Below are 23,710 nucleotides of genomic sequence, written 5' to 3' on the forward strand. Positions count from 1 at the left end.
ATAACCCTAAACAACAGGATGAGGAGGAAGATGGGGGGAGATTTCCATTGCGCTGGTGAGGCCCTCTCACCTATCACTAAACAAAGGCATCTTGTGGAGATGGTTCATACTAACAAATGTCCAGCAGTGATTCTTGGCAATAGTTGCAATGGGAAAATATCATAGATGCACAGGGACAGAGCAGATTTTATTTACTGTGCTAACCCTAACCCTAACCCTTCCTCATCTTCTCTTCCTCTCTAGGCACTGAAAACTGCATCCTTCATTGCAAGTCGAGTTTCCTAAACATTAGGCCACCAGCTTCCTTAAAACATACATTTGTGAAAGGTATGTTGACCTTGTGGTAGTAAGTGGTCACTACTCTACTGTCAAGCCATACAGTATTGCAGGGGTTTAAATATCTTTACCCTATCTAGGACCAAATCATTGCCCACCTCTCCAATATATATAGCTGCTTATGTCTATCAACCATTCATCCTGCTCAGGGTCACTGGAGTCTGTTCAAGACAGTTTGGGGCAACCCCCCAGACAGGATGCCAGTCTATTCCAGTACACACTGCAGGCAACTTTCCAAAACTCACTCAGTCCATGAAATACGTTTTCGAGAAAATTTCTATGGAAATTTAACTAGAGGTCTTTGTTGGATTAGATGAGGACTAAGTTTTGGTTCCCAATAATGTAACATATGACAAAGAAGCCTGACTTTAGGGTATTTGTGGTCACAAAAACAAAAAATGGACAGAGTGACTTTTGTAAATTTGCTCTACAGTTAGCTTGACTGCACATTTTTGGACGGCAGAAGAAAACCAGATGTGGAGAGCTCAGATCCAGAAAGTAAAAATCCAGACCAATATTTTGTTTCAACCAACCAGTTGAGTACTCTGTGACTGTGACTCTTTATGCTCAACTGCTGGGTTGAAACAAAGTCTTGGTCTGGATGTTTACTTTCTGTACCTGAACTATCCACCTCTGGAGGAAACCCTTGTGATATAAGTAAAACATACAAGCTCTATAAACACAGAATGGAGGCGGGATTCCCCAAACCTGCAGGCAGGAGGCTAGAGTGTGACTCACTGTTCTGCCTCAAAGCTGCGTAAATGAATGGTAACAGAACACAACAGTAATTATATATACCCCACAGCTTGACACGTCCAGATCCTACATCGTCAGGATTATTTGGCTGGAGATTGTTTAAACTTTATTTTTCATAGAAATGAAGAAATGCCTCTCACGCATTACCGGCAGTGAATACATTCAATTATTTGATTAAGTCTGAAAAAATAAAACAGACACTGCAGTGTGATGGGCACAAGGCTACAGGAAAAGCATGGCTGTGAACATAGCTGCCCACAGACACGAAAAACCCACATATTTCCTGAGAAACACAAGCACAAAAAAGATCAGTACACAGATTTATTTCATCACTCAGGCATACAGTTTTAGTTACTCACACCATGCAAGCATCTTTAAGTGCATCACAAAACCATTTTATTCCATTAATGCAGAACTAACATTTTCCTACAGACCTGTGCATCTGTTACAGTGTCACCTTCAAAGCATGAGTCACGCGTGAGAAGTGCAGAAGTCCCGCAGTGGCTGACAGTAACGGGATACCATCACACGTTTAGAGCAGTGAATCCCCAAGCTGCCGGCACTGCTGCCGTCTCCCTCACCACGCCAACCAGCACATGACGTTGGCACATCACCTTCTGACGTTTGACCCTTTTTCTTGCTTTGTAATGCCCGTCACAGGAGTCACTTGTGACCCAAAAGTGCTACTAACCCGGACATTCTGTGGGTATTTCCTGCCGATGACTTTTTGCCGTTTCTGTTGGAACTTGTTAAAAGCTCCAGCCCCAAAGTTACTAATTATTCATTTTGGTGGAAGTTTAGCTCAATATTGGGGAGCTGTGTGCGAGAAAACGTTAGGGTGAGAGATCATTATGGTGACTGAACATTAGGGTGAGAGAACATTAGGGTGAGAGAATATTAGTGTAAGAGATCATTAGGGTGAGAGATAATTAGGGTGTGAGAACATTAGGGTGAGAGATCATTAGGGTGAGAGAGCATTAGGGTGAGAGAACATTAGGGTGAGAGAACATTAGGATGAGAGAACATTAGGGTGAGAGATCATTAGGGTGAGAGAATATTAGTGTAAGAGATCATTAGGGTGAGAGATAATTAGGGTGTGAGAACATTAGGGTGAGAGATCATTAGGGTGAGAGAGCATTAGGGTGAGAGAACATTAGGGTGAGAGAACATCAGGGACTGATCAGATAATGAGGTACCCTTCATGACACAGCTAGCCCAAAATGAACGAAGTGTTTCTCTGTCGTAAGGGACGTGGATTTTCCTGACCTTCGTGGGTGTGGTGAAATGAGCTGCCATTGAGCAATGTGGATGACAAAACATTCATTCTTAAGTTTCTCTACAAATAGAGTCTAGAGAACAACTTCCATGGTAACACCGAGTAGTTTAGCTAAGGATATGAGACCCATGTCTGGAAGGTTGCTGGTTCAAATCCTGTGCCTGGCAAAGTGATCACGGCTGGGTGCTTGAGCGAGGCCCCAAATCCCAGAAACTGCTCCAGGAATGTCTGGTAAATGGCTGACTCTACACTGTGATCCCAAGTGTCACTCTCACCTATATATGCATGTTTCATGGCAGGCAAGAAAGGAAATGTGAACAACAAAGATTTTTCTTGCAACTTACACAAACAGCAGATAAAAGACCTTATTTATCTTAACATCAGTCAGTTTTTATCAGCTCTTTGCCTGGAGACAACATCCAGGAGCAGATGCAGAAGACCGTGATGTGAAAACATTTACCTAATGAGGTCAAGCAGTTTTCAAGTTTTGCAAATGAAAAAAAAATGTGACTTTCATTTAGAATAACAAAGATGGGATGAGGTATAGCAAGGGTTTTGTACCCCGAGGAAAATGCCCTGCTGGAATTCTTGCATCCATCATCATATATTATCATAAACGCTTATCCAGTAGAGGACCATGATGAACCTGGAACCTATCCCAGCTGGCAGAGGACGCGCACACTAGGGGAATTTTAGAGACACAAATTCACTTAAAAACCATGGTTTTGTACTGTGGTAGGAAAGCCCAACAGACAGTGGAAGATTATGGGAACTCCAGAGGCACAGTGTCACTCCCCAGTCAGTTACATGAAGAATAACATTGTAACTCAGTTGCTACTTAATGTCTTGTCAGCTAGCAAAGACTTAGCTTTGCCATCCAGTAGCTTTGACATCCCTTAGTTCAGAGATGCTGTAACCGTTATTGTGTTCTCAGCAATCCTCCCCACCTCCTTGATCTTGGACTGCAGTGGGATGAAGGAGGTCCCACTCTCCTTCGAGGAGGGGGACTTGCTGGAGATGCCGCAGTTCCCCCGACGGCGGTATGTTAAGAACTCGGTGCATGTGGTCAGCGTTTGACGCACACCCCGCCGCGAGCTCTCGCTGACGAAACAGTATAGCACCGGGTCAGCCAGGCAGTTGAAGCTTGTGAGCATCAGAGAGAAGTGGTAGTAGTTGAATATGCTGCTGATAAAGAAGCAGTCTTTCTCTAGTATGGTACGCAGCAGCAGGATGACATGGTATGGGGAGAAACAGACCAGGAAGATCACCACTGTACCGGTCAGCAGGTGCTTGATGCGGATCTTCTGGTCGTCCTGAGTGCCCGTGCTCTTACTCACGACCCGCAGTACTAAGAAGCACGATACAGAAAGGATGCCCAGTGGGAACAGAAAGCCCACAAAGAAGCGGTAATAATTAATGACGCGCTCCCATGGCATGATGGGATAGTGCTCAAAACAAATGGAGTGGTTTAATCGGTCTGTGCTAAGCTCCTTGGTCTGGAAGAAGACCGTGCCCACCACCAGCTCCTTCAGCCAGATGACGGCACTGGTCACCATGGCCGCCCGCATGGTACGGAAACGTCTGGAGCGCAGAGGGTAGACGATGGCCAGGTAGCGGTCGATGGAGATGCAGCAGAGGAAGCCCACGCTGATGTAGATGTTCTGGTAGAGCAGGAAGCCACACAACTTGCAGAGCCACTCTTTGTACGTCCAGTTGTCATCCTGGAAGAAATATTGCAGCCAGAGGGGGAGCGAGGCGAGATAGAGCAGGTCTGAGGCAGTCAGATTGAGAAGGTAGATGCCCAGCTGGTTGCTTGCCCGTGTCTGCTGCCAGGCATGGTACAGTGAGTACAGGTTAGTAGGTACGCCTATCAGTAGGACCAGGATGTAGGTGGCGCAGAATAGGTATTGATGGATCATGTGATTGATCTCGCAGTCGATTTTTCCATCTTCGGTTGTATTCCTCATGCTGAATTTCTTGAGATGCCTTAGGCCAGCATCCAACCCTGTAAAAGTTTAAAATGTCAAATCAACACAGACAGACCTGAACTCCCCCTTTTGTCCTGATTGGAAGACTGGGTTTCAATACTTTCCTGTTTAGTTGTTGATACTGGCATTAAGTTGCATAACAAAGCAATACCAGGTTTTTCTGCAATACTTGAAGCTACATCATAATTTATATAAAGGCACTTAGCAATAATGAGATGACATTTAAAACAGGCAAAGACAAGGTTGTCAGTTTATAAGGCAACTCCAAAACAACACAAACCTTTTTGCACAGCTAATGTATTGCACTGCAGAGTGCAGTGAACTGTGTAGTTTCATGACATAATGCGGAATTATTTAAGTCAGTTTGTGTCAGGCCGGAATATAGTGAATCCAGGTAAAGTGGGACATTTTTTGCCATTTTGATTTCTAGTGCCCATTGAAACATTAACCTAATTTACTTAACCCACATATGATACCTTTCTGCAATCCTTAAGATGTCTGCTTATCACATCAAAAGAAAAAAATGAAATTTCTTGCTTATGGGGACCGTGATACAAGTCTATACACTCCCTGCACCCGTAAGGTGAAGTGGGACGCATTTCAGGTAATGTGGGACAGGCGGTTTGGTGATGTGGGACAGGCGGTTTGGTGATGTGGGACAGGCATTTATTTAATACATCCAGACATCCATCCATTGTCTGAAACCGCTTAATCCCAACTGGGGTCGCAGGGGGGAGCCTATCACGGGAACAATGGGCGCAGGCAGGAACCAACCCTGGGCAGACGCCAACACACCGGAAGGGTGCACACACTCACATTATTTAATACATCAATGTCGAATATAGGTGCAATACATCAATACTGAATAATTTTCAAAGGGTTTTGCAAGTTTAATAGACAAAACAGCTCAATGAACAGTTGAACATTAATTGTTGATTATTTTTTATCAAAAATAGTCATTGAAAAAAGTCAAAATCCATTCCATTTAATTTCATTTTGGATTTTGTTTTGTAGAAAATACCTAAACCAATACATGTAAAGCTTATACTAACACTGCAGTTGTTTGAAATCATTTAGTCCTCCTGCCCCTTCACCTCTCTAACCTTCTTTTCCGCCGCTCTGCCTTGGTGCCATCAGACACTAAAACAACTTAACAAATTCAAGTTGGCAAATTTTTCCCATTTCATAAATGAATAAATATTATTATTTATATATTATGTATAGTTACTGAATATATTTAGGAGTTGGGACTCCATCCTGTCAAACATGTACTTACTCTCGTCTTGGGAGCCTATAAAATTGTCCCAAATTACCTGAAACATACTGTCCCACTTTCCCTAATTAGTTTGGTAAACTGGGACACCTGAAAAATAACTCTATTTAAAAAATTTAATAGAACTTTGTCAATTTAAAGTATTTAATTTACTGCAGTAGTATATCATAGACATAATTACATAAAAATTAGGTGCAATGCATTTTAACCTTAATATCAATACAATCAAAAGCACATGTCATTCACCTTAGACCGATTTCTGAGGGACGTTCCCCCAAAATGCTTTCCTCGTCCTCAACTGTGACCTCAGACCAATAAAACCGTGCTTTTCGGATCATGTGCTTTCTATACCAGTTCCCGATAACAACTATTCTAATTGGATCTACTTTAGCCGGGAAATAAGCTTAACTGTCCCACGTTACCTGATGTCCCACAATACCTGAATTCACCCCCTACGTATAATATGTGCGTGTTTTTTCCGGAATTGTTCATTTGCTGTATTGTACTTTGCTCCGCAAGTTTATAAATTGTCCCCTCAGAACAAAAAAAAAATGAACTGAATAGAATTCAAGGCAAGTCAAATGTCAACTGTGGGCCGCTTATGTCTTACACTATCAAATCCTTCTAACACACATATAGATTAGTATCATCAAACTATTTCATCATCAACTAAAGCATTATTTACAAGATCCAAAATTAACAACATTAATAAAATAATGTTTTTATAATCGCACAGAGAAGAGCAACTTGACAGTGGAACACGTTTTTAATCTTATATATAAATCGGAGCCATAAATGCTTAAACAACCAACTGAAGCATCAACTGAAGCATTATTTACAAGATCCAAAATTAACAACATTAATAAAATAATGTTTTTATAATCGCACAGAGAAGAGCAACTTGACAGTGACGTTTTTAATCTTATATATAAATCGGAGCCATAAATGCTTAAACAACCTATATTTACATCCCAAAACACCCATCAGAAAATCTCCAACAACCCGCCGCTTCTAGGAGGCAGCGACTCCGGTAAAAGCATCACTTGCACCGATTAGGTCAATAACATAAACATGATGGACTGACGTAGCTATTTCCCGACCAGCAAAACTTGCAAATAAAATGTCAAGCGGCACCGGCAACACTGACAAGAGCAGTTACACCCGAAAGTACGTCGATGGAAAGCCAGAAAGTCATCTGCTTCTCTAAGATAAATCGCTGTGAAAAGTCGCATGCTCTGCTTATCGAACCACGTTTATAAGCAGCATCCGCGCACCGGCTAAAATAAAAATGTCTAAGTAAAAATTATTAAACGCGATTTGCGACACTAGCGAAATATGGATATGTGAATCTTTACTCTGTGTGTGTGTATATATATATATATATATATATATATATATATATACACACACACACACACACACAAACACGCACAAGCTGAAAACTTACCGTTAGTATTTAATAAAGCCGTGAGACGCAGAAACACTTCACTTTCTGTAATTCACCTTCTCCAGTATGACACTCGATGACTTTTTGTTGTCCATTGAGGGGGCGGGGAAACTCTCCAGATCTAACAGCCAAAGGTAAAGCTTTTCGTCAGAGGACTTTTTTCTGTGACTTTTGTGAAACCTTTTAAGACAGATAGAACTCTTGGGGGGAGTCCAGTAACAGTTTGCCATACTCACACTTCTCTGTCACTATTTATAGTGGCTGTCATAGCCCCCCAGGCCACAGCAGGACTGATTCCCTCCTAAAGAAGGGCATAGATTTGGGTATGGGCAGTAGGAACACATCCGAACCAAGATTTTGAGTTTGTTGTATGTTTTAATTGCTGGGGTGGTGGTTGAGTTGGCGCTGGCTTGGTCTCTACAAATGTTGAAACTAACATTTTCTGCATTTCCTGTACATCAGTGGTGTTGAAAGGCAGATCACCTCAGACTTCAATTTACCCAGTAACATTACAGAAATACGTTTATATCAGTCACATCAGGAAGAGAGCAGTTATTCATAGAGGAGCAACTGCCAGCCATTACCCATGCCTTATGCACAATGCCTGAATTGAACCAGAATGTCACTAGAGATTTGTGGAGGTTAAGGCTTAACTAGGGGGCCCGGATTTATTGAAAATGCTTTCTAATATCTCCCACCCATCACCCAGTCCCAGTGTGTAAAATGGTTTAATTATTATTACCTTACTCCATGAAGAACTATCAGGCCTGCTACCCTTTCCTATATTTAGGGTTAGGGTTTAGTATCACTAGTAGAAGGCAGGAGAACTGTAGTAGTACCTCTGGTGGCAATACTAATCCTGACCTGCTAGTATGTAGGATATTTTCACCTAAGGAATATTAACATTTGGGACAAGGGTTGCAGTAAACTGGTGTATTATGAAGGGATGCTGAGCAGGACCCATAAACCAAGAAGCGGCTCACTGCCCGGATCCTGCCAGGGTGCTGCTCTCCTCCATGTGTACAATTATCTGACCCGTCGAGGCATGGACTCCACAAGACCTCTGAAGGTGTCCTGTGGTATCTGGACTCCACAAGACCTCTGAAGGTGTCCTGTGGTATCTGGACTCCACAAGACCTCTGAAGGTGTCCTGTGGTATCTGGACTCCACAAGACCTCTGAAGGTGTCCTGTGGTATCTGGACTCCACAAGACCTCTGAAGGTGTCCTGTGGTATCTGGACTCCACAAGACCTCTGAAGGTGTCCTGTGGTATCTGGCATCAAGACGTTAGCAGATCTTTAAGTTCTGTTAGCTGCAAGGTGGGGCCTCTATATGAGTCAGACTTGTTTGTCCAGCACATCCAACAGATGCTTGATCGGATTGAGATTGAGATCGAGATCTGGGAAATTTGGTGTCCAAGTCAACACCTTGAACTCTTTTTCATGCTCCTCACGCCATTCCTGAGCAATTACTGCAGTGTATAATCCTGCTGAAAGAGGCCACTGCCATTGGGGAATACCGTTGCCATGAAGGGAGGGTACTTGGTCTGCCACAATGTTTAGGGGGGTGGTACACATCAAAATAACATCTACCTGAATGCCAGGACTTAAGGTTTCCCAGCAAAATGTTGCCCAGAGTATGACAATGCCCCCACTGGCTTGCCTTTGTCCCCACAGTGCATCCTGGTGCAGTTTCTTCCCCAGGTAAACAATACACATGCACATGGCCATCTACATGATGTAACAGAAAACTTGACTCATCAGACCAGGCCACATTCTTCCATTGCTCCATGGCTGGTTCTGACACTCACATGTTCTGGCACCTTTCTATCATAAACATAATTAACTTTTCAGTAATTTGTGCTACAGTAGCTCTCCCGTAGGATCGGACCAGACAGGCTATCCTTTACTCCCCATGAGCATTAATGAGCCTTGGTCACCCATGACCCCATCGCTGGTTCACTGGTTGGCCTTCCTTAGATCACTGTTGGTAGGTACTGACCCCTGCATACCAAGAACACCCCACAAGACCTACTGTTTCGGAGATGCTCTGACCCAGTCGTCTAGCCATCACATTTTAGCTAATGTCAGTCACTCAGATCCTTACACTTGCCCATTGTCCTGCTTCCAACATGTCGATTTCATGGACTGACTGTTCACTTGCCCAATATATAATGGCACACTCCACCTGTCAGTGGTGTTAGTGTTATGGCTGCTCAGTGTATATTGCATCTTGTCCTATTTCCCAGCACAATCACCCGCCGGGAAATGAGTCACGCAGCACGTCTCTCAGCGGAAACAAAGGGTAACGCTTCAGTCTCAGCCTCGCATTCGCTGTGAAAACACCGTGCATGTTTACACTAACTGAATACATATATTTAGACAGTAGAAATACATTTAGACAATTATAGACAGTAACAGTAATTATTATTATATAATAAAATACATTTAAAAATAAAGATTTCTTATTATTTTAATATTAATAATAAACCATTAATACATTTAATTATAATAATATTGTTGTGCTGAGCGGGGACGGAACGGAGACAAAGGCGCAGACATCAGGGTATCGGGGAATACATAAGAACATAAGAACATAAGAACTATACAAACGAGAGGAGGCCATTCGGCCCATCGAGCTCGCTTGGGGAGAACTTAACTAATAGCTCAGAGTTGTTAAAATTTTATCTAGCTCTGATTTAAAGGAACCCAAGGATTCAGCTTGCACTACGTTATCAGGAAGACTATTCCATACTCTGACTACACGCTGTGTAAAGAAGTGCTTCCTTAAATCCAGTTTGAAATGTTCTCCCGCTAATTTCCACCTATGGCCACGAGTTCTTGTATTTGAACTAATGCTGAAGTAACTATTCGGTTGAACAGCATCCAAACCTGTTAGAATCTTATAGACCTGGATCATGTCCCCCCTCAGTCTCCTTTGCTTGAGGCTGAACAGATTTAGCTCAAATAACCTTTCCTCGTATGACATTCCTCTAAGACCAGGAATCATTCTTGTGGCCCTACGCTGCACCTTTTCTAAGGCCGCTATGTCCTTTTTAAGATATGGTGACCAAACCTGTACACAATATTCTAGGTGAGGTCTCACCAAGGAATTGTATAATCTTAGCATTACCTCCCTTGACTTAAACTCCACACACCTGGAGATGTACCCCAACATCCTATTGGCCTTTTTTATTGCTTCCCCACACTGGCGAGAATGAGACATGGAAGCATCAACATACACACCAAGGTCTTTCTCATAATCAGCTACCTTTATTTCAGTAGGTCCCATAAAATACCTGTACTTTATATTTCTGCTCCCTACATGGAGTACCTTACATTTGTCTATGTTAAATTTCATCTGCCAGGTGTCAGCCCAGTCACTAATTAAATTAAGATCCCGCTGTAGCTGCTGAGCCGCTAGTTCAGTATCTGCTACACCACCCACCTTGGTGTCATCTGCAAATTTCACCAGTTTACTGTATATATTGGTGTCTATATCATTTATGTAAATTAGGAACAAAAGTGGTCCTAAAATTGAACCCTGCGGTACCCCACTATGAACGCAGGCCCACTGTGACATCGAGCCTCTTATAACTACTCGCTGCTTCCTATCCGTTAACCAGTTATCAATCCAAGTCGCTACAGTTCCTAAAATACCTGTCGCTTTGAGTTTAAGTGAGAGCCTCTTGTGGGGAACAACATCAAAAGCCTTTTGGAAATCTAAATAGATGACATCATAGGCCTTCTTATCATCAACTTCCTGAGTAGCTTCCTCAAAAAACTCCAACAGATACGGGGTTTAATTACAGGTAAGGCAGGCAAAACGCAGACGGACAATACAATGACCGGACTGGGGAAACTGAAACGCAGACTAAATACAGAGGACTAATAACCAGAAACAGCTGATCAAACGGGGATTCCACACGGGGTTAACGAGGGGGAGTGGCATACGGAAGGAGCGGACAATCTGGGCAGGACATATTGTTTTTTTTTTTTTAACTTTGCACGTTGTTTGGATACATTTATTTTCTTACTTTACAAATTACTGTTTTGATAAAAACAGTTGTGTTTAGTACAGTATATGCTCTTCTTGTTTTATCCGGTTCATTTTGTGTTTAAATGCTAAAAAAACATATTTAGGTGTAATTTTTGGGGGCTGGGAACCAATTAATTGGTTTTCCATTATTTCTTATGGGGAAAATTCGATCAGAACTTGAACTTTTTAGGATTTGACCTGGAGTTCTGAACGGATTAAGTTCGAGTTTTGAGGTATCACTGTACAGTACTGTGCAAAAGTCTTAGGCAGGGAAAGAAAATGTTTAAATTATCCTTGTGTTGGTGTAAAACTATGATATTATTCCTGTCAAAGTGTGTCAGCGTAGCCATTTCAGAACTAGATATCAGTAACTTTTTAGAAAAGGAGAAATTATTACTAGTTTTTATTGTGTTACTCTTAATTTGCATATGTTCTAATGTTAAATTGTGTTTTTTGTTCCAAGCCAAAGTACACTTGCTACCTAGATAAACAGCTTTAAACATTTCTTTGGACTGCCTAAGACTTTTGCACAGTACTGTATATATACACACACATATATATATATGCGTGAATATGCTACATTTATTATATAATATACGATTGTGTTATATAACAAGCTGTCCCTTCCTCCTCTTGACACTTTAGCAGAACAGAGCTTAGACGGCTTTATTTCTGTCGTTGTCCCTTATCTCAAGATTTGTCCAAACTGCTGACATCCTCCTCGTACACAGCTGCGGCTTTTATAGTTCCAATATCATGTTGCAGTTAAGTGGTATTGGTTCTTGGTATGACATTTTTTACAAGTAGGAGCATAAGAGCACAGTATCGGCGCATCCCTAATATTTGTAATTTATCAGTAATTTATTGTATTTGTATACATTTCATTTCCACCTGGCTAGATGATTTCACAGGCTCTGTACCTGTACTCATAAAAATGACAAAGTTCAATCTAATCTAAAATTCGTACATTTTTTCACATTTTCAAGTTCCCCTCCCACATTTCCCAATTCCCCTATTTGCCTGGTGAAACAACTAAACTGCGAAATGCATTACGACACAGGCAGGAAGTAAAAAGGAAGTTATTTAATAGAGTAAGAAAGCTATCCAGTGTTCAAACTCCATCCTACTTCATATTTAGACTTTAATGCAGCCATTTTGTTTTGACACATGATTGATACAGTAGACAGACACAATAATGCACCCGTTACCTCCCCCCCGCGGGCCTATCTAAGCCTGACCTGGGTTTTTACAACAAAATTATGTGCAACAATAAAAATGTTCAGTGTTTGCAAGAGCACTATGGGATTAGCCTCTCAAATGTGCACTTTCATTATTCTTCTTCTTTGGACACAGACACAGTTCAAGTTTTTTTGCATACAAAGTCCACCAATAGCAAACAAAAAGTTAAGTTTATAAAAACATCCAGTTAAAAGGTGGGTTCTTATCGTCCGTCATCCACACATCGTCACCCTTTGGTCCTGAATGGAACTGCTGGAGGCGGGCCAGTTCCCATTCCACATGTAGTCCTCACCAGGAAAACAATAACGTACTCAGCGCTAAAAGTCAACCGTGGACGTAAAAGCTTCCATCCAAGTGTAGATATTATCTAGTGTAGGACTAAGCTGCATCCTTCACATAATCAGTTCAGACTAAACTAGGGCCAGTTTTCTTCCACCCTTTGTAGAAGAAAGTTGAGTGGAGATTGCCTCTTCTTAGACGGTTCCAAGTGCTTGTCCAAGCCATTCAGAACCCTTCTGCCTTAAGAATCCTGTCCTGGGATGTGTGGAAGTGTGTGTCTGCAGGACGCTGCCAGCACACAGTCATAGGGCTTTCAGAAGCTCTTCTATCCTCTACACACAGCCATACTCATACCAGATGGTCTGAGGGTCCTCGCTGGGGGTTGGGGGGGCAGGAGTGCTCTTGGGATATTTGTCCGTGATGCTGAGAACCCCAAGTGCCTCTTGCCCCTTTATCTGGGGGGAGCTCTCCCGTCGGACGTCCTGCCACACCTCCCTCTCCTCCTCCTCCTTAAGAACCGGCACTGCTTGCACTGGTGTCACCATGGCTACCTCAGTGGCACGATGCTGAGGCAGCTGGGGACTGCCTCGGTTACCTGTGGGGGGCTGCTCTGTCACGTCATGCCTGGAGGTGTAGCCAGGGCTCCCGCATAAGGAGAAGGAAGAGGAGTGGTGCTGCGGCAGAGGCAGTGGGGATTCCAGGGAAAAGCTCTCCTTGGGTGGAGCGAGGGACAGTCTGCGTGGGTCCAGGGGCCGACAGCCCACATCCACAGGTGGCGTGGAAGGCCCCCCCAGTCTGACGGACTGAGGCTTCTCTCGGGCCAACACCCGCGCCCTCAACACCGCATCCCCTGAGCCCCAGTCACTCCCTTCCGGCCTGTAGCTCTCAGGGCCACTGGAATGCAGAAGGTCAGCCGATGCCAGGCTGAAGGTCCGACTCAGGCCCCCACGAGTGTCTACTGGCTGTGAGGGACAGGCCCTCATCCCCAAGCTGCCACCCACCCAGCTGGGCAATGTTTGAGACTGCTGTGAAGAATTAGGTATCTCTGGCACTCGTACGTTCGGTTTTACGCTCTGCCCTGGCTTTTGGGCTCTGGGCTCTCTGGTGCCCCCTAGGGGCAAGGGCTTCACAGTGGGCGTCGAACAACTGGTAGGTGCCTTGATTCCGTCCTGCAAAGATGGGGAGTGGCAGGCATCAGGGGTTGGCATGTCCTCCCAGCTACTGGCTTTCACCTAGAGATGGTGGAAAAGGAGTCACACAGAGACCCACATACAGAAAACACTGCAAAAATGAACTTCCATGATAACCCATGGGGGGCAATCTGTCCAGTGGCATAATTCATCTTACCAATTTCTTGGATTAGAAAATAAATTAGTAACTAGACATAAGTTTGTTGATTGTTTGGACTGATATGTGCATTGTGATGGCTCCAGATGTTTATTGGCGTGTATAGGAGAATCCTACATACATTAGTGTGCAATGAGCAATAATGAAAAAAGAAAGTCATATAAGGGCCAAGCTCAGATTCTCATCAGGCCAATTACATACTGGAAAGCTATTAAAGACAGCCAACTACATCTGAAGTTTGTGCATGTGAAGGTGGAGGAAACAGCAGTGTGTGTGTGTCATATTATATATATATATATATATATATATATATATATATATATATATATATATATATATATATATATATATATATAAATAAATAAATAAATAAATAAAACCTCCACAGAGACACACCCATAAACTGAGAATTGCGTGACACAAACACAATTGTGCTGTGGTCTCGGTTTTTCCCCAGAGCTGTGCGTGTGTGTACACACACACACACACACACACACACACACACACACACATACATATACACATCTACACAAACACTAACACATTGGCCAATGAAACTAACACTAGTAAAGTGTTTGCAGTTTCATACCCACATATGCACAGCCTGCTGCTCAGTCTTCACTGACTGCACATTCCACAAGTAAGAACAGTGTGTGAAGGTTGGATTAGCAGAGCATTAGCACAGCTGTACATAAAATACTGCAATCCACACACTATAATGGGAGACATATCAGAGTTTAAAAGAGGACAAGTTGTTGGTGTGCATCTTCCTGGCACATATGTGAGCAGGACAGTCAGTCTTTGTGGAGTATTGAGAGCGACATAACACCACAAAGGACAGACCACATGCAATAGCAGTACCTGTGGACACAAGAGGAAGGTGTGAACAGGATGTCCAGCTACTAACCCAGATTGTGTCCAAAAAACATAAAGCCAGAGCTGCCAAACTCACTGCAGAATTAAATGCACACCTCAACTCTCCTATTTGCACCAAAACTGCTTATTGGGAACTGCACAGGGTCAGTATTCATGGTCAGGCTGCTATACCAGCCAGCCTGCTGCATACCCACAGTGCAGCACCGAGATGGGTCAGCAAATGTCTGGGCTGCAACATCATAGCATTGCCTACACTCAGTATGTGTACTAGATGGGTGCGTCACTGCCAAGGACTACCGAGCCATTCTGGAGGACCATGTTCACCCAATAGTTAAAATTCTGTACCCTGAAGGTGGTGCTGTGTATCAGGATGATAATGCACCAACACACACAGCAAGACCTGGGTGTGAGTGTGGTTGTTCTGAACATGAAAGTGAAGCTGAACATCTCTCATTGCCTGTGCAGTCACCAGATCTGAATATTATTGAGCAACTTTATGGTGTTTTGGAGTGAGTCAAGAAATGTTTTCCTCCACCAGCATCACATAATGACCTGGCCACTGTTCTGCAAGAGGAATGGCACAAAATCCCTCTGATCACTGTGCAGGACTTGTATCTGTCATTCCCATGACAAACTGATGCTGTATTGGCTGCAAATGGAGGCCCAACACCATACTAATAAATTATTGTTGTCTAAAACCAGGTGTTTGAGTTTCATTGTCCAATCGCTGTGTGTGTATAGACACAATTATTTTGATTGCACCAATCGGTTCCTCTTGTAAGAAAGGCACAGGCATGGTTGGATGGGCTTCCAGAGTGAACAGAGCTCTGTTTATATCTGTGATCTGATCTTGTTTACATTGAATAAACCTGCTCCAAGCAGTGACGAGTGTTTCAAAGAGCCGAGGAATCCGAGATCTAGCCAAATCTTCAATGATGAAATCTGAAGGTTTGTTAATCCACATATGAAGAACACCCCCCTGCTCTCTTCTGGTTGTGTGGGTATCTTCCCACAGTCCGGAAACATGCAGTTAGGCTAATCGGTGTCTTTAAATAGCCTGTAGTGAGTGTGTTCATGTACTGATGGGATGCCAAACCCCCCCCACCAGCCTGACCTGGATGAGAGATTTTTGTTGACAATCAAAATCTGCTAATAAAGACTGATATTTTTTTTCTTTAAATCAGCACTGTTATGGCAGGCAGCATCCTTACAATAGGGGCTGAGAGAACACTGCTCTCCTGCAGAAACTCTGCCAGGGTGACCATCTCACTGCCAGGAGAAGAGGGGCGAGGATGGCCGGGGAGAGCCAGGCCCTCCTGTCGCCATGGGTCATCGGGGAATGTGACGCCCTCTTCTGCCTTCAGCTCCCAGTGTGGATCAGTGGCATCATCACAGGCGAACGAATCTGAGCATGAGACCAGAGGGAAGCAGAGAGGAAGAGATGAATTTCAATGTCAGGGAAGATGTGGGAGACGCACAACATTCACTGAAGCGTTTGTATTGCTGACCTTATGCTGGTTTCATTTAGGGAATAATAAAAAACAGAAGTTTGCAAACCATTAACAGCAGAGGTTATTTTTACGTCTGTCAGGGTGTGGGGAGGCTTCTGTTAATCAACTGTCAACATGACAGCTAAGAATCCTGGGAAGTCTCAGTTCTCTGTTTGAAGAGTCAGCCGGACCCCACCCCAGAACCACGGCCGTGTGTCACGCTAACGGTGCATCGCCGACGGCCCGGGGCCCCCGTAACCTTTGGAGCTGCTTGGTGACCCAAGGCTGGGTGACTGCCAGCTGACCTCAGCAGAACCGGGTCGAGGTGCTGAAGGGTTTCAGAAGGAGCCCCTGCACTTTCCCTCAGAGCTCAGCCTAACTCCGTTACCTTTGGTCTGATGTCCGAAGCTGGCGAGATGTGCGGCCGGGGAAGCTTCGGAGCTGAATCCTGGAGAAATAACAACCTTCAGCTTTCCTCCCCAGGCAGATTCAGAGAGATCTACAAACCCAGCAACCTACCCTGGGGGCTACAGCCTGGCCGGGTGTCAGACATGGCATGGATGGCTGAGGTAGAGTGTGCAGAGTACCCGAGTTTCACGCCCTTCTGTCGGCCAAGCACACCCTCTGGGCTGTTCACGCTCTCGCTGCTGCCCCCTGGTGTCCTGTATGGATCCTTCGCTTTTGAGACTGTGCCGTTGTCTGAAGTTAAGAACAATGGAAGGATGTGGTCAGCTCTGTGAAAGCATGGGTGATGGCATGGAGCAGTACTGAGGAGCACGCGAGAGAGAGAGGCTACAGGCAGATGGAGAAGCAGAGTTTAGCACACACAGGTTTTGCAAGAATTCTGCTTCTTTCATCATGTGGGGTCACGTTCGGGTGAAGCCCAGCAGGAAGGAAGTATGCATGTGCTGTTTAACCAGCAAATCGGGCAATTTTAATCAAAAAGTCTTTACAGGTGTGTTGGGTTTTAGAGTTAGTACACAACATCCAGAAGAGTCTGCCCCTGCGGATTCCAGCTTTTTGGGGGAGAACAGGGGCAGGATGGGTAGCAAAAGATGATCTATTGCATCATGTCGGTGGATGTCAGTTCTCATATTTCTCACGATAAGGATGAAAACACACATTTTTCAACAGAATCATTGGTATCAGATCAAAAGACAGAAAGAACAGAGCTGCAGCGAGCGCTTGGCGAGGAGACTGGCGATGGCATGGAAATGCAGGATGGTTACTCTGTACAGGGATGTCCCAAACTCAGGGATCATCCTTGCCACCCTGGGAACTGAACCAGTAACCTATTGGTGAGAAGCACAACATTGCAGATACGCGAAAGCAGGACGCCTTTTGTCAGCCTGCATTTAGCCGGGAGGTGCAGTTGGCTTGGGGCGGGGGGGCAGGTACACCCAGCATAAGCCTTTGCATGGAGATTCTACTTACGGCTGCTTTTAAACAGGCCCATGCCTGTGTGGCTCGGTGTCGGAGCACATCAGAAATGCTGACTGTTGTCTCACACTAGGGGGCGATGTCTCCTCGCTAGTGTTTATCTTTTATGCATGTGAGGCTGGTGGGGATCTGCCAATATGCAGGCAGATCCCTGGTGCGTGTGAGGCAGCGTGAGGTGTGGGAGGTGTATGTGGGGTTTGGGTTAGTCACCACTGGTGGAGGAGTGACTGAATGGAAGGGGGGGGGGGGGTGGATTGGATGCTGAGTGTGTCAAAACTGGCCAATCGGGGAAAAGGAGAGGGGCTCCTTGGGGCTGGACAGGGTGTCGGAGGAGGACCAGAAGCGCAGGCGGCTGGGCAGAGAGTGCCGGGGGGGGGACGTCCCAGAAGGCTTCATCCTCTCATGGCTCTTACTCTTCCGAAAGGGGAACCGTTTGGGTGCTGGAGCCATCGCACACCACGCCGAGACAGGTAGGGGAGAATGAGGGCAAATCACAGGTAGTCGGGTTAATGGTTAGATCTACCAGATACGACCCAAACAGCAGAACAGAGGAAGAGCAGAACGCTCCAATACTCAGCACCTGAAGTAAGACTAGCAGCAAAATCATCAAAACATACAGGAAAGAGGCAGCCTGTGGGGTAACGACCATGGTTAATGACATGGGATTCCATCGCCCTCTAGTGGATGAATGAGGTAGTTCCACAAACTTCCTTTTTCCAAGTTGGGTTCCGTGCACAAACAGCAATACTATCTTCTCTGAAAGTGTCATCCAGACCCGTTAAAAATTAAAACCCACAAGCTTAATACTCCCTTATTTGAAGCTTGCGTACATAATTGACGTACACAGTTTTACATCATTACCGAATGTGGCTGTCGATGCCATGCACGTTATGGCTGTAAGACACCTCTCCATTCAGCAGAATAAATATACACTTACGGAGCCCCAAACAGATGGCTGCCTGGAGCACAAGGCAAACCCACCCACACAAACTAAGGCTAAAGTCACACCATTACATGATCAGGCATTTAAAACCCCCCCCGCAAGCTGCAGCCTGCCCGGTGTGCCCCCTACCTTTGGCATTGTGGTTAGGTGCAGCTGTGGGGGAGGCGATGCAATTCTCCACCAATGAATGGGAGGCCACAGACTCCAGACTAAGGCAGGACTGCCGGGGAGGCAGAGGTGGGGACGCCCCACCGGGACAGCCAGGGGACAAAGGCGGTGATAAGGACATTTCTGGGACATTCTGGGCACGTTCCTGTAGACTGTCCTTCCTCGGTTTCATTATTTTTACCAAGGCTTTTGCACTAATCCAGTGGTTCTTCCTGATGAAGTGAGAAGCGGGAGACATTAGCTTATTCTGCAGAACATCTGTCTCAGAAATATTTCATGCAGAAATCTCAATATTGCCCAAATGGAAAACTCACTTTTTTGGAATTGGATCGTAGAATCTGTACTGTTCCATAATCTTCTCCTCCAGCTTTTCCTTCTGACGCCGAAGTGTGTTCAGTTTGTCACTGAAGGGAGGGATTACAAAACACTGTCGCATTTTTGTACTGATCACAGATAAATCCAGGGACTGGACCATCACACCTACACACACTGTTCTGGAATAAAACCAGGGACTGGACCCTCACACCTACATGTACTGTTTCTGTTCCTCATGGTACAGCTCCTTGCTCTCAATGCTCTGCTCCAGTAGGGCCTGATTCCGTTGGCCCAGGACCTGGATCTGCCCCATCAAGTGGTGGTTCTCCTCTTCGAGGTTCCCCTTCAGACGAGTCAACAGCTTTGGGATGGGGGGGTGGAAGAAGGGTGCTAGTTATGATTTTGTTTGTAAATTTCACCGCAACACAAGACAAGGAGTGGATGAGACATGCTGCTGTATCTCTGAGCAGGTTACGAATCACGTCAGGGGGAATAGGAATAAGGGAAAAAAAGCCCAAAAATGCACTTTTGCAAGGAAATATCACGTTCAAACTGAAATTAAATCAAGCGTTATCATCAGAGGTAAGTTTTTCTTCTGGGAAAGGTGAAGTAATCAGCCAATCCTGGGATCTGGCGCCCTCTGGTGATGCGAAGAGGATGTGCTTTAGATACAGTAGTTGGGTACAAGAGTATACAGGGTTTTTCCTGCATTGAGAATTACGAGACGGCTGCCTCCGTCGAATTTCGTGCCGCCTCCAGTTCTCGGAAAAATTCTGGTGGGTATCATAATGGAAAATCTACTTTCTAAGAAGCGCTGCACTCAATAGATGTCTGTCATTTGTAACTGCAATTTCGGCGTTCTTGACCAGGACCACACCCCTAAATGTATTGAAGCAACTGCCATGTGATTGGTTGATTAGATAATTGCATTAATGAGAAATTGAACAGGTGTTCCTAATAATCCTATAGGTGAGTGTATTTCGCATCCAGGCCTGTCCATTTCTTAAAAAGGTTTCCTAAAGAACATCTGATAAGAGTGCTTTGCAGATATGGCTCGTAGGGTCTGCGACTACTTTACTAAACGAGTTCGTGAGGAGGAGAATCGTGAGGGCAGGTGAAACAGTGCAGACTTCATCTGACGGGCAATTATAAAGTTATAATTCGTGTTACTGATTTGTGCAAGAGACGAGTCAATTCGAGGGTATTCAGCTGTCAAGTCATTAGTAGTGTTTTAACACAAAGTCTACCAGGAGTGCATGAACAAGTTTTATAAAATGAAAATGTAACTGACATTAACCTGTCAGTCGAATTTTTACGTGTTTATTATAGGGCACCCTAATTAAACGGAACCAAATAGTAGCGCATAACTGTTGTTCAGACATTCCCTATTATTGAGGTAACCTAGACGGAAGCACGTGTTTCCCATGTTCAGTTTGCTAATGGATCCAGGTTCGTGTGTTTGTCATCTAAGGATAAAGGTAACAGATGATTTTAAAATAAAGGTTAAATCCCTTCCATAAACAGCCAACAAGTTCCCAAGTGTGATACGTTTATTAAACATAAGGATATGCTGACTTTATACTGATTACTGACTATTTGGCATCATAAAATGCATCATTAATATTTTAGCTGTACTACTAATCAGATTAACATGAACAAATGACCAAATGTTTCATCCGTCATCTGAAGCCCTGCTGATTATTGCGCATGTGCGATACAACATCAATATGCTAATCGCCAGCCCTGTGGTGCAATATAGTTAAAAGCACAGCATCGGGCCGCACCTCACACTGGTTCTCCAGCTTGGTGAAGGAGATGTCCAGGCCTTGGTGCTGCTCCTTCAGCTGGTCATATCGTGCCCGCCAGCTGTTCAGCTCCAGCTGTGTCTCTTTCAGGGATGTCTTGAGCTCCTTCAAGTGCTGCTGCAAGATGGTATACTCCTGCCCCAGATGGGAGTGTGTCTGCGTCAGCCTGTAGGGGGCAGCAGGGAAATGGTCAGACAGAGGGCCATGTGACCTAAAGGAACCCTTTATGCTTAAAGAGAGGCATGGCGGAGTAGAATGCAAGGGTGACTATTTCAGAACACTGGTCTTTGAGTTTCATATTTCCCTATCATAAAACAAACTATTTAGCATATTATATACTAAATAAAACTGCAGCCACTTCTTTACACAGCCTCCCAGCACAGAGTGAATAAGTAACCAATCAAAGCCCACTGCCCAAGTCACATGGGTGAAAACGTAATGAGTGCATAATTCTTGCTTGTGTTCTGTTAGCAGAGATGAAAATTGTCCATAAAAATATTATCCCGACTTTCAGGAATCACACATTTCATTGATTTATGCTGACCTTACAGTTCATTGTCTTTTCTGTGTGGTTCTTAGAGAAAATCTTAATTGGCCAATGAAACTGATTCGAACTCCTGACCATGCGATCCAAATACCACCTATAGCCAGTAGAGGGAACTATTGTCTCAGTTAAAATTGTATGAAACTTGAATGAAAACCACTAACTGTCCGCTAGAAATCTTACAATTTCTTGCCGCTGTTTATGCAGATGTTTGTTGAAGATTTGTTAAATACCCAAGTAACTAAAGTAAGTTTTGAAAGAAACCACGACAGCGGCAATAAGACCAAAGTGGTTATCATCAGTCATTACTGCCCCCCAGGGCCACAGAGCGCCTCAATATGGGACATATTCTGCAGAGATTTGGGGACGATGCCAGCTGCTGCCTGCTCACCGCTCCGCCTCTGCTCTGAGGTTCTGGTTGTCCCCTTGGACCAGTGCATTCTTGCGAATCTCCTCCCCCAGGCTCTCCCGCTCCTGCCGCAGGGCAGCCTCCAGCTCCTCCATGGCCCCCTGCTGTGTCTGCAGCTCTCCATACCTGGGAGGCGGGTCAAAGGAGTCAAAAGTCACGGGGGGTGATGTCATTCAGCCACTCATCTGCACCTCCAAAGAGAAACACTGGTAAGTCACACGATAAAGAATTAAAAAAAAAAAAAAATAGATTCAAATTAATTGAATACTCCAGAGTGTCTCTTTCCCCATGGTTGGTTGGGGGGGGGGGTTCATCTCCAACAGACCACAAACACTGAGCCCTTAATTATTAACGACTGAAAGAGGAGCCACACCTCAAAGCATGTGGATATGTGGGGGGGGGGGGGGGGGACTCACAGAAGATCTCTGGGGATCCTTAAATTGGACCATGGAGACCGACACTTTAATTATTCAAACAGCACCCCCACTTTGAACCTCATTTAACGAGACCGAGCGGGAGGAAGCAGCGAGACAATGGAGGGGGGAGGTTCTTACGCATCTTCTGTTAGAAACTGTCTGGTTAAGGCCTGTGTGCTTGAATGAGGCGCTGCTGCCCCCCACGACCTTGAAGTGCATCTCTGATCATAACCCAGATCATAACCACTTTATCCCTGCACACAGGTGCTTTTTTTGGACATCTAATGTTATGACCAGGAGAGTCATCGGGGAAAGGCAAATGAAAACCAAAAATGACATTAAGTTAACCAACCATTCAACAACCAAACAACCAAATCAAGTAACTAACCAACTAATGAAGCCAAACCAACCACCCAACCAACTGATCAATGAACCAATCAACAGACTAACTGAAACTAAACCAAAGTAACCCAACCAAATCATGTAACCCAACCAACTAACCCAATCAAACTGAACAACCCAACCAACCAAAATCAAGTAACTCAATCAAACCAACCAAGCAAACCAAACAACCAGCCAGCCAGCCAAAACCAAGTAACCCCAAACCAACCAACTAAAATCAAATCAACAAACCAAATAACCAAGCCAACCAAAACCAAAAGTCAAGTAACCCAACCCAATCAGACTAACTAACCAAAAAAAAATCAAACCCACCAACCAACCAAAACAGCTGCCCTACCAAACGGCTAACCCAACAAACCAACTAACCAACCAAGCAAACCAAAAAAACCAACCAGCCAAAAATCAAGTAACCCAACCAAAACCAAGTAACCCAATCAAACCAACCATCCAAAACAACCAACCAGACAACTAACTAAAACCAAGTAACCCAACCAACCAGACTAACCAAACAACCATCAACCAATCTAATATCGCCAAATACAACAGCAGAGCCCGTAGGTGCCCTTCATCTGGGATGATGTTATTCACGCCTGTTCCTTCGCTGCATGGCGGGTATGTGAACGCACTTGCTCTGCAGCAGGCGGTGCTCCTGCTCGAGGGCACGGTGAGCGACCTTCAGGCATGTGTGCTGCCCGATGAGCTGCTCATACTCGGCTGCCTGCCGATTATGCAGCTCCAGCAGGCGCTCGTGCTCGTGCAAAGCCGCCTCACGGCCTGCCCGCTCCTCCTCGCCTTGTTGCCTCAGTTTCTCCGCCTGGCTCTCCGAAGCCTGTATCTGACCCTGCAGTGCCGTGTTCTGGGCCAGCAGGGAGGCACTCTGGGAGCCCAGCGCAGAGCTCTCCACCTGTAGGGGGTGACAAGCT

General features: G+C 44.7%; 2 protein-coding genes across 6 annotated transcripts in view; both read right to left on the bottom strand.

Annotated features, from left to right (window-relative positions):
• Positions 1-1,399: 1,399 nt before the first annotated feature.
• LOC111858981 (ovarian cancer G-protein coupled receptor 1-like) lies at positions 1,400-7,424 on the bottom strand. Its single transcript, XM_023841250.2, has 2 exons — positions 7,077-7,424; positions 1,400-4,373 (listed from the first exon to the last, which is right to left on the bottom strand). Exon 2 carries the CDS (start codon positions 4,333-4,335, stop codon positions 3,265-3,267), a length of 1,071 nt encoding a protein of 356 aa, XP_023697018.1. The 5' UTR covers positions 4,336-4,373; positions 7,077-7,424; the 3' UTR covers positions 1,400-3,264.
• A 4,758-nt stretch (positions 7,425-12,182) lies between these two features.
• Positions 12,183-23,710, bottom strand: part of LOC111858983 (protein Daple-like) — a 41,143-nt gene continuing 29,615 nt past the window's right edge. For 3 of the 5 annotated variants that reach the window (XM_072702621.1, XM_072702623.1, XM_072702622.1), the window contains exons 21-30: positions 23,414-23,691; positions 21,952-22,095; positions 20,996-21,182; positions 19,427-19,572; positions 19,211-19,300; positions 18,858-19,108; positions 16,865-17,044; positions 16,734-16,793; positions 16,067-16,260; positions 12,183-13,864 (exon numbers count right to left, since the gene is read on the bottom strand). In XM_072702621.1, coding sequence (XP_072558722.1) covers positions 12,965-13,864; positions 16,067-16,260; positions 16,734-16,793; positions 16,865-17,044; positions 18,858-19,108; positions 19,211-19,300; positions 19,427-19,572; positions 20,996-21,182; positions 21,952-22,095; positions 23,414-23,691 — 2,430 coding nt within the window. In that variant the 3' untranslated portion in view covers positions 12,183-12,964. Of the gene's footprint in view, positions 13,865-16,066; positions 16,261-16,733; positions 16,794-16,860; positions 18,226-18,857; positions 19,109-19,210; positions 19,301-19,426; positions 19,573-20,995; positions 21,183-21,951; positions 22,096-23,413; positions 23,692-23,710 lie in introns of those variants that run through there. The other 2 variants (XM_072702624.1, XM_072702625.1) reach the window with 2 other exon arrangements.

This window comes from Paramormyrops kingsleyae, chromosome 19 (genome assembly GCF_048594095.1).
Source record: "Paramormyrops kingsleyae isolate MSU_618 chromosome 19, PKINGS_0.4, whole genome shotgun sequence".
Classification (NCBI taxonomy): Eukaryota; Metazoa; Chordata; class Actinopteri; order Osteoglossiformes; family Mormyridae; genus Paramormyrops; species Paramormyrops kingsleyae.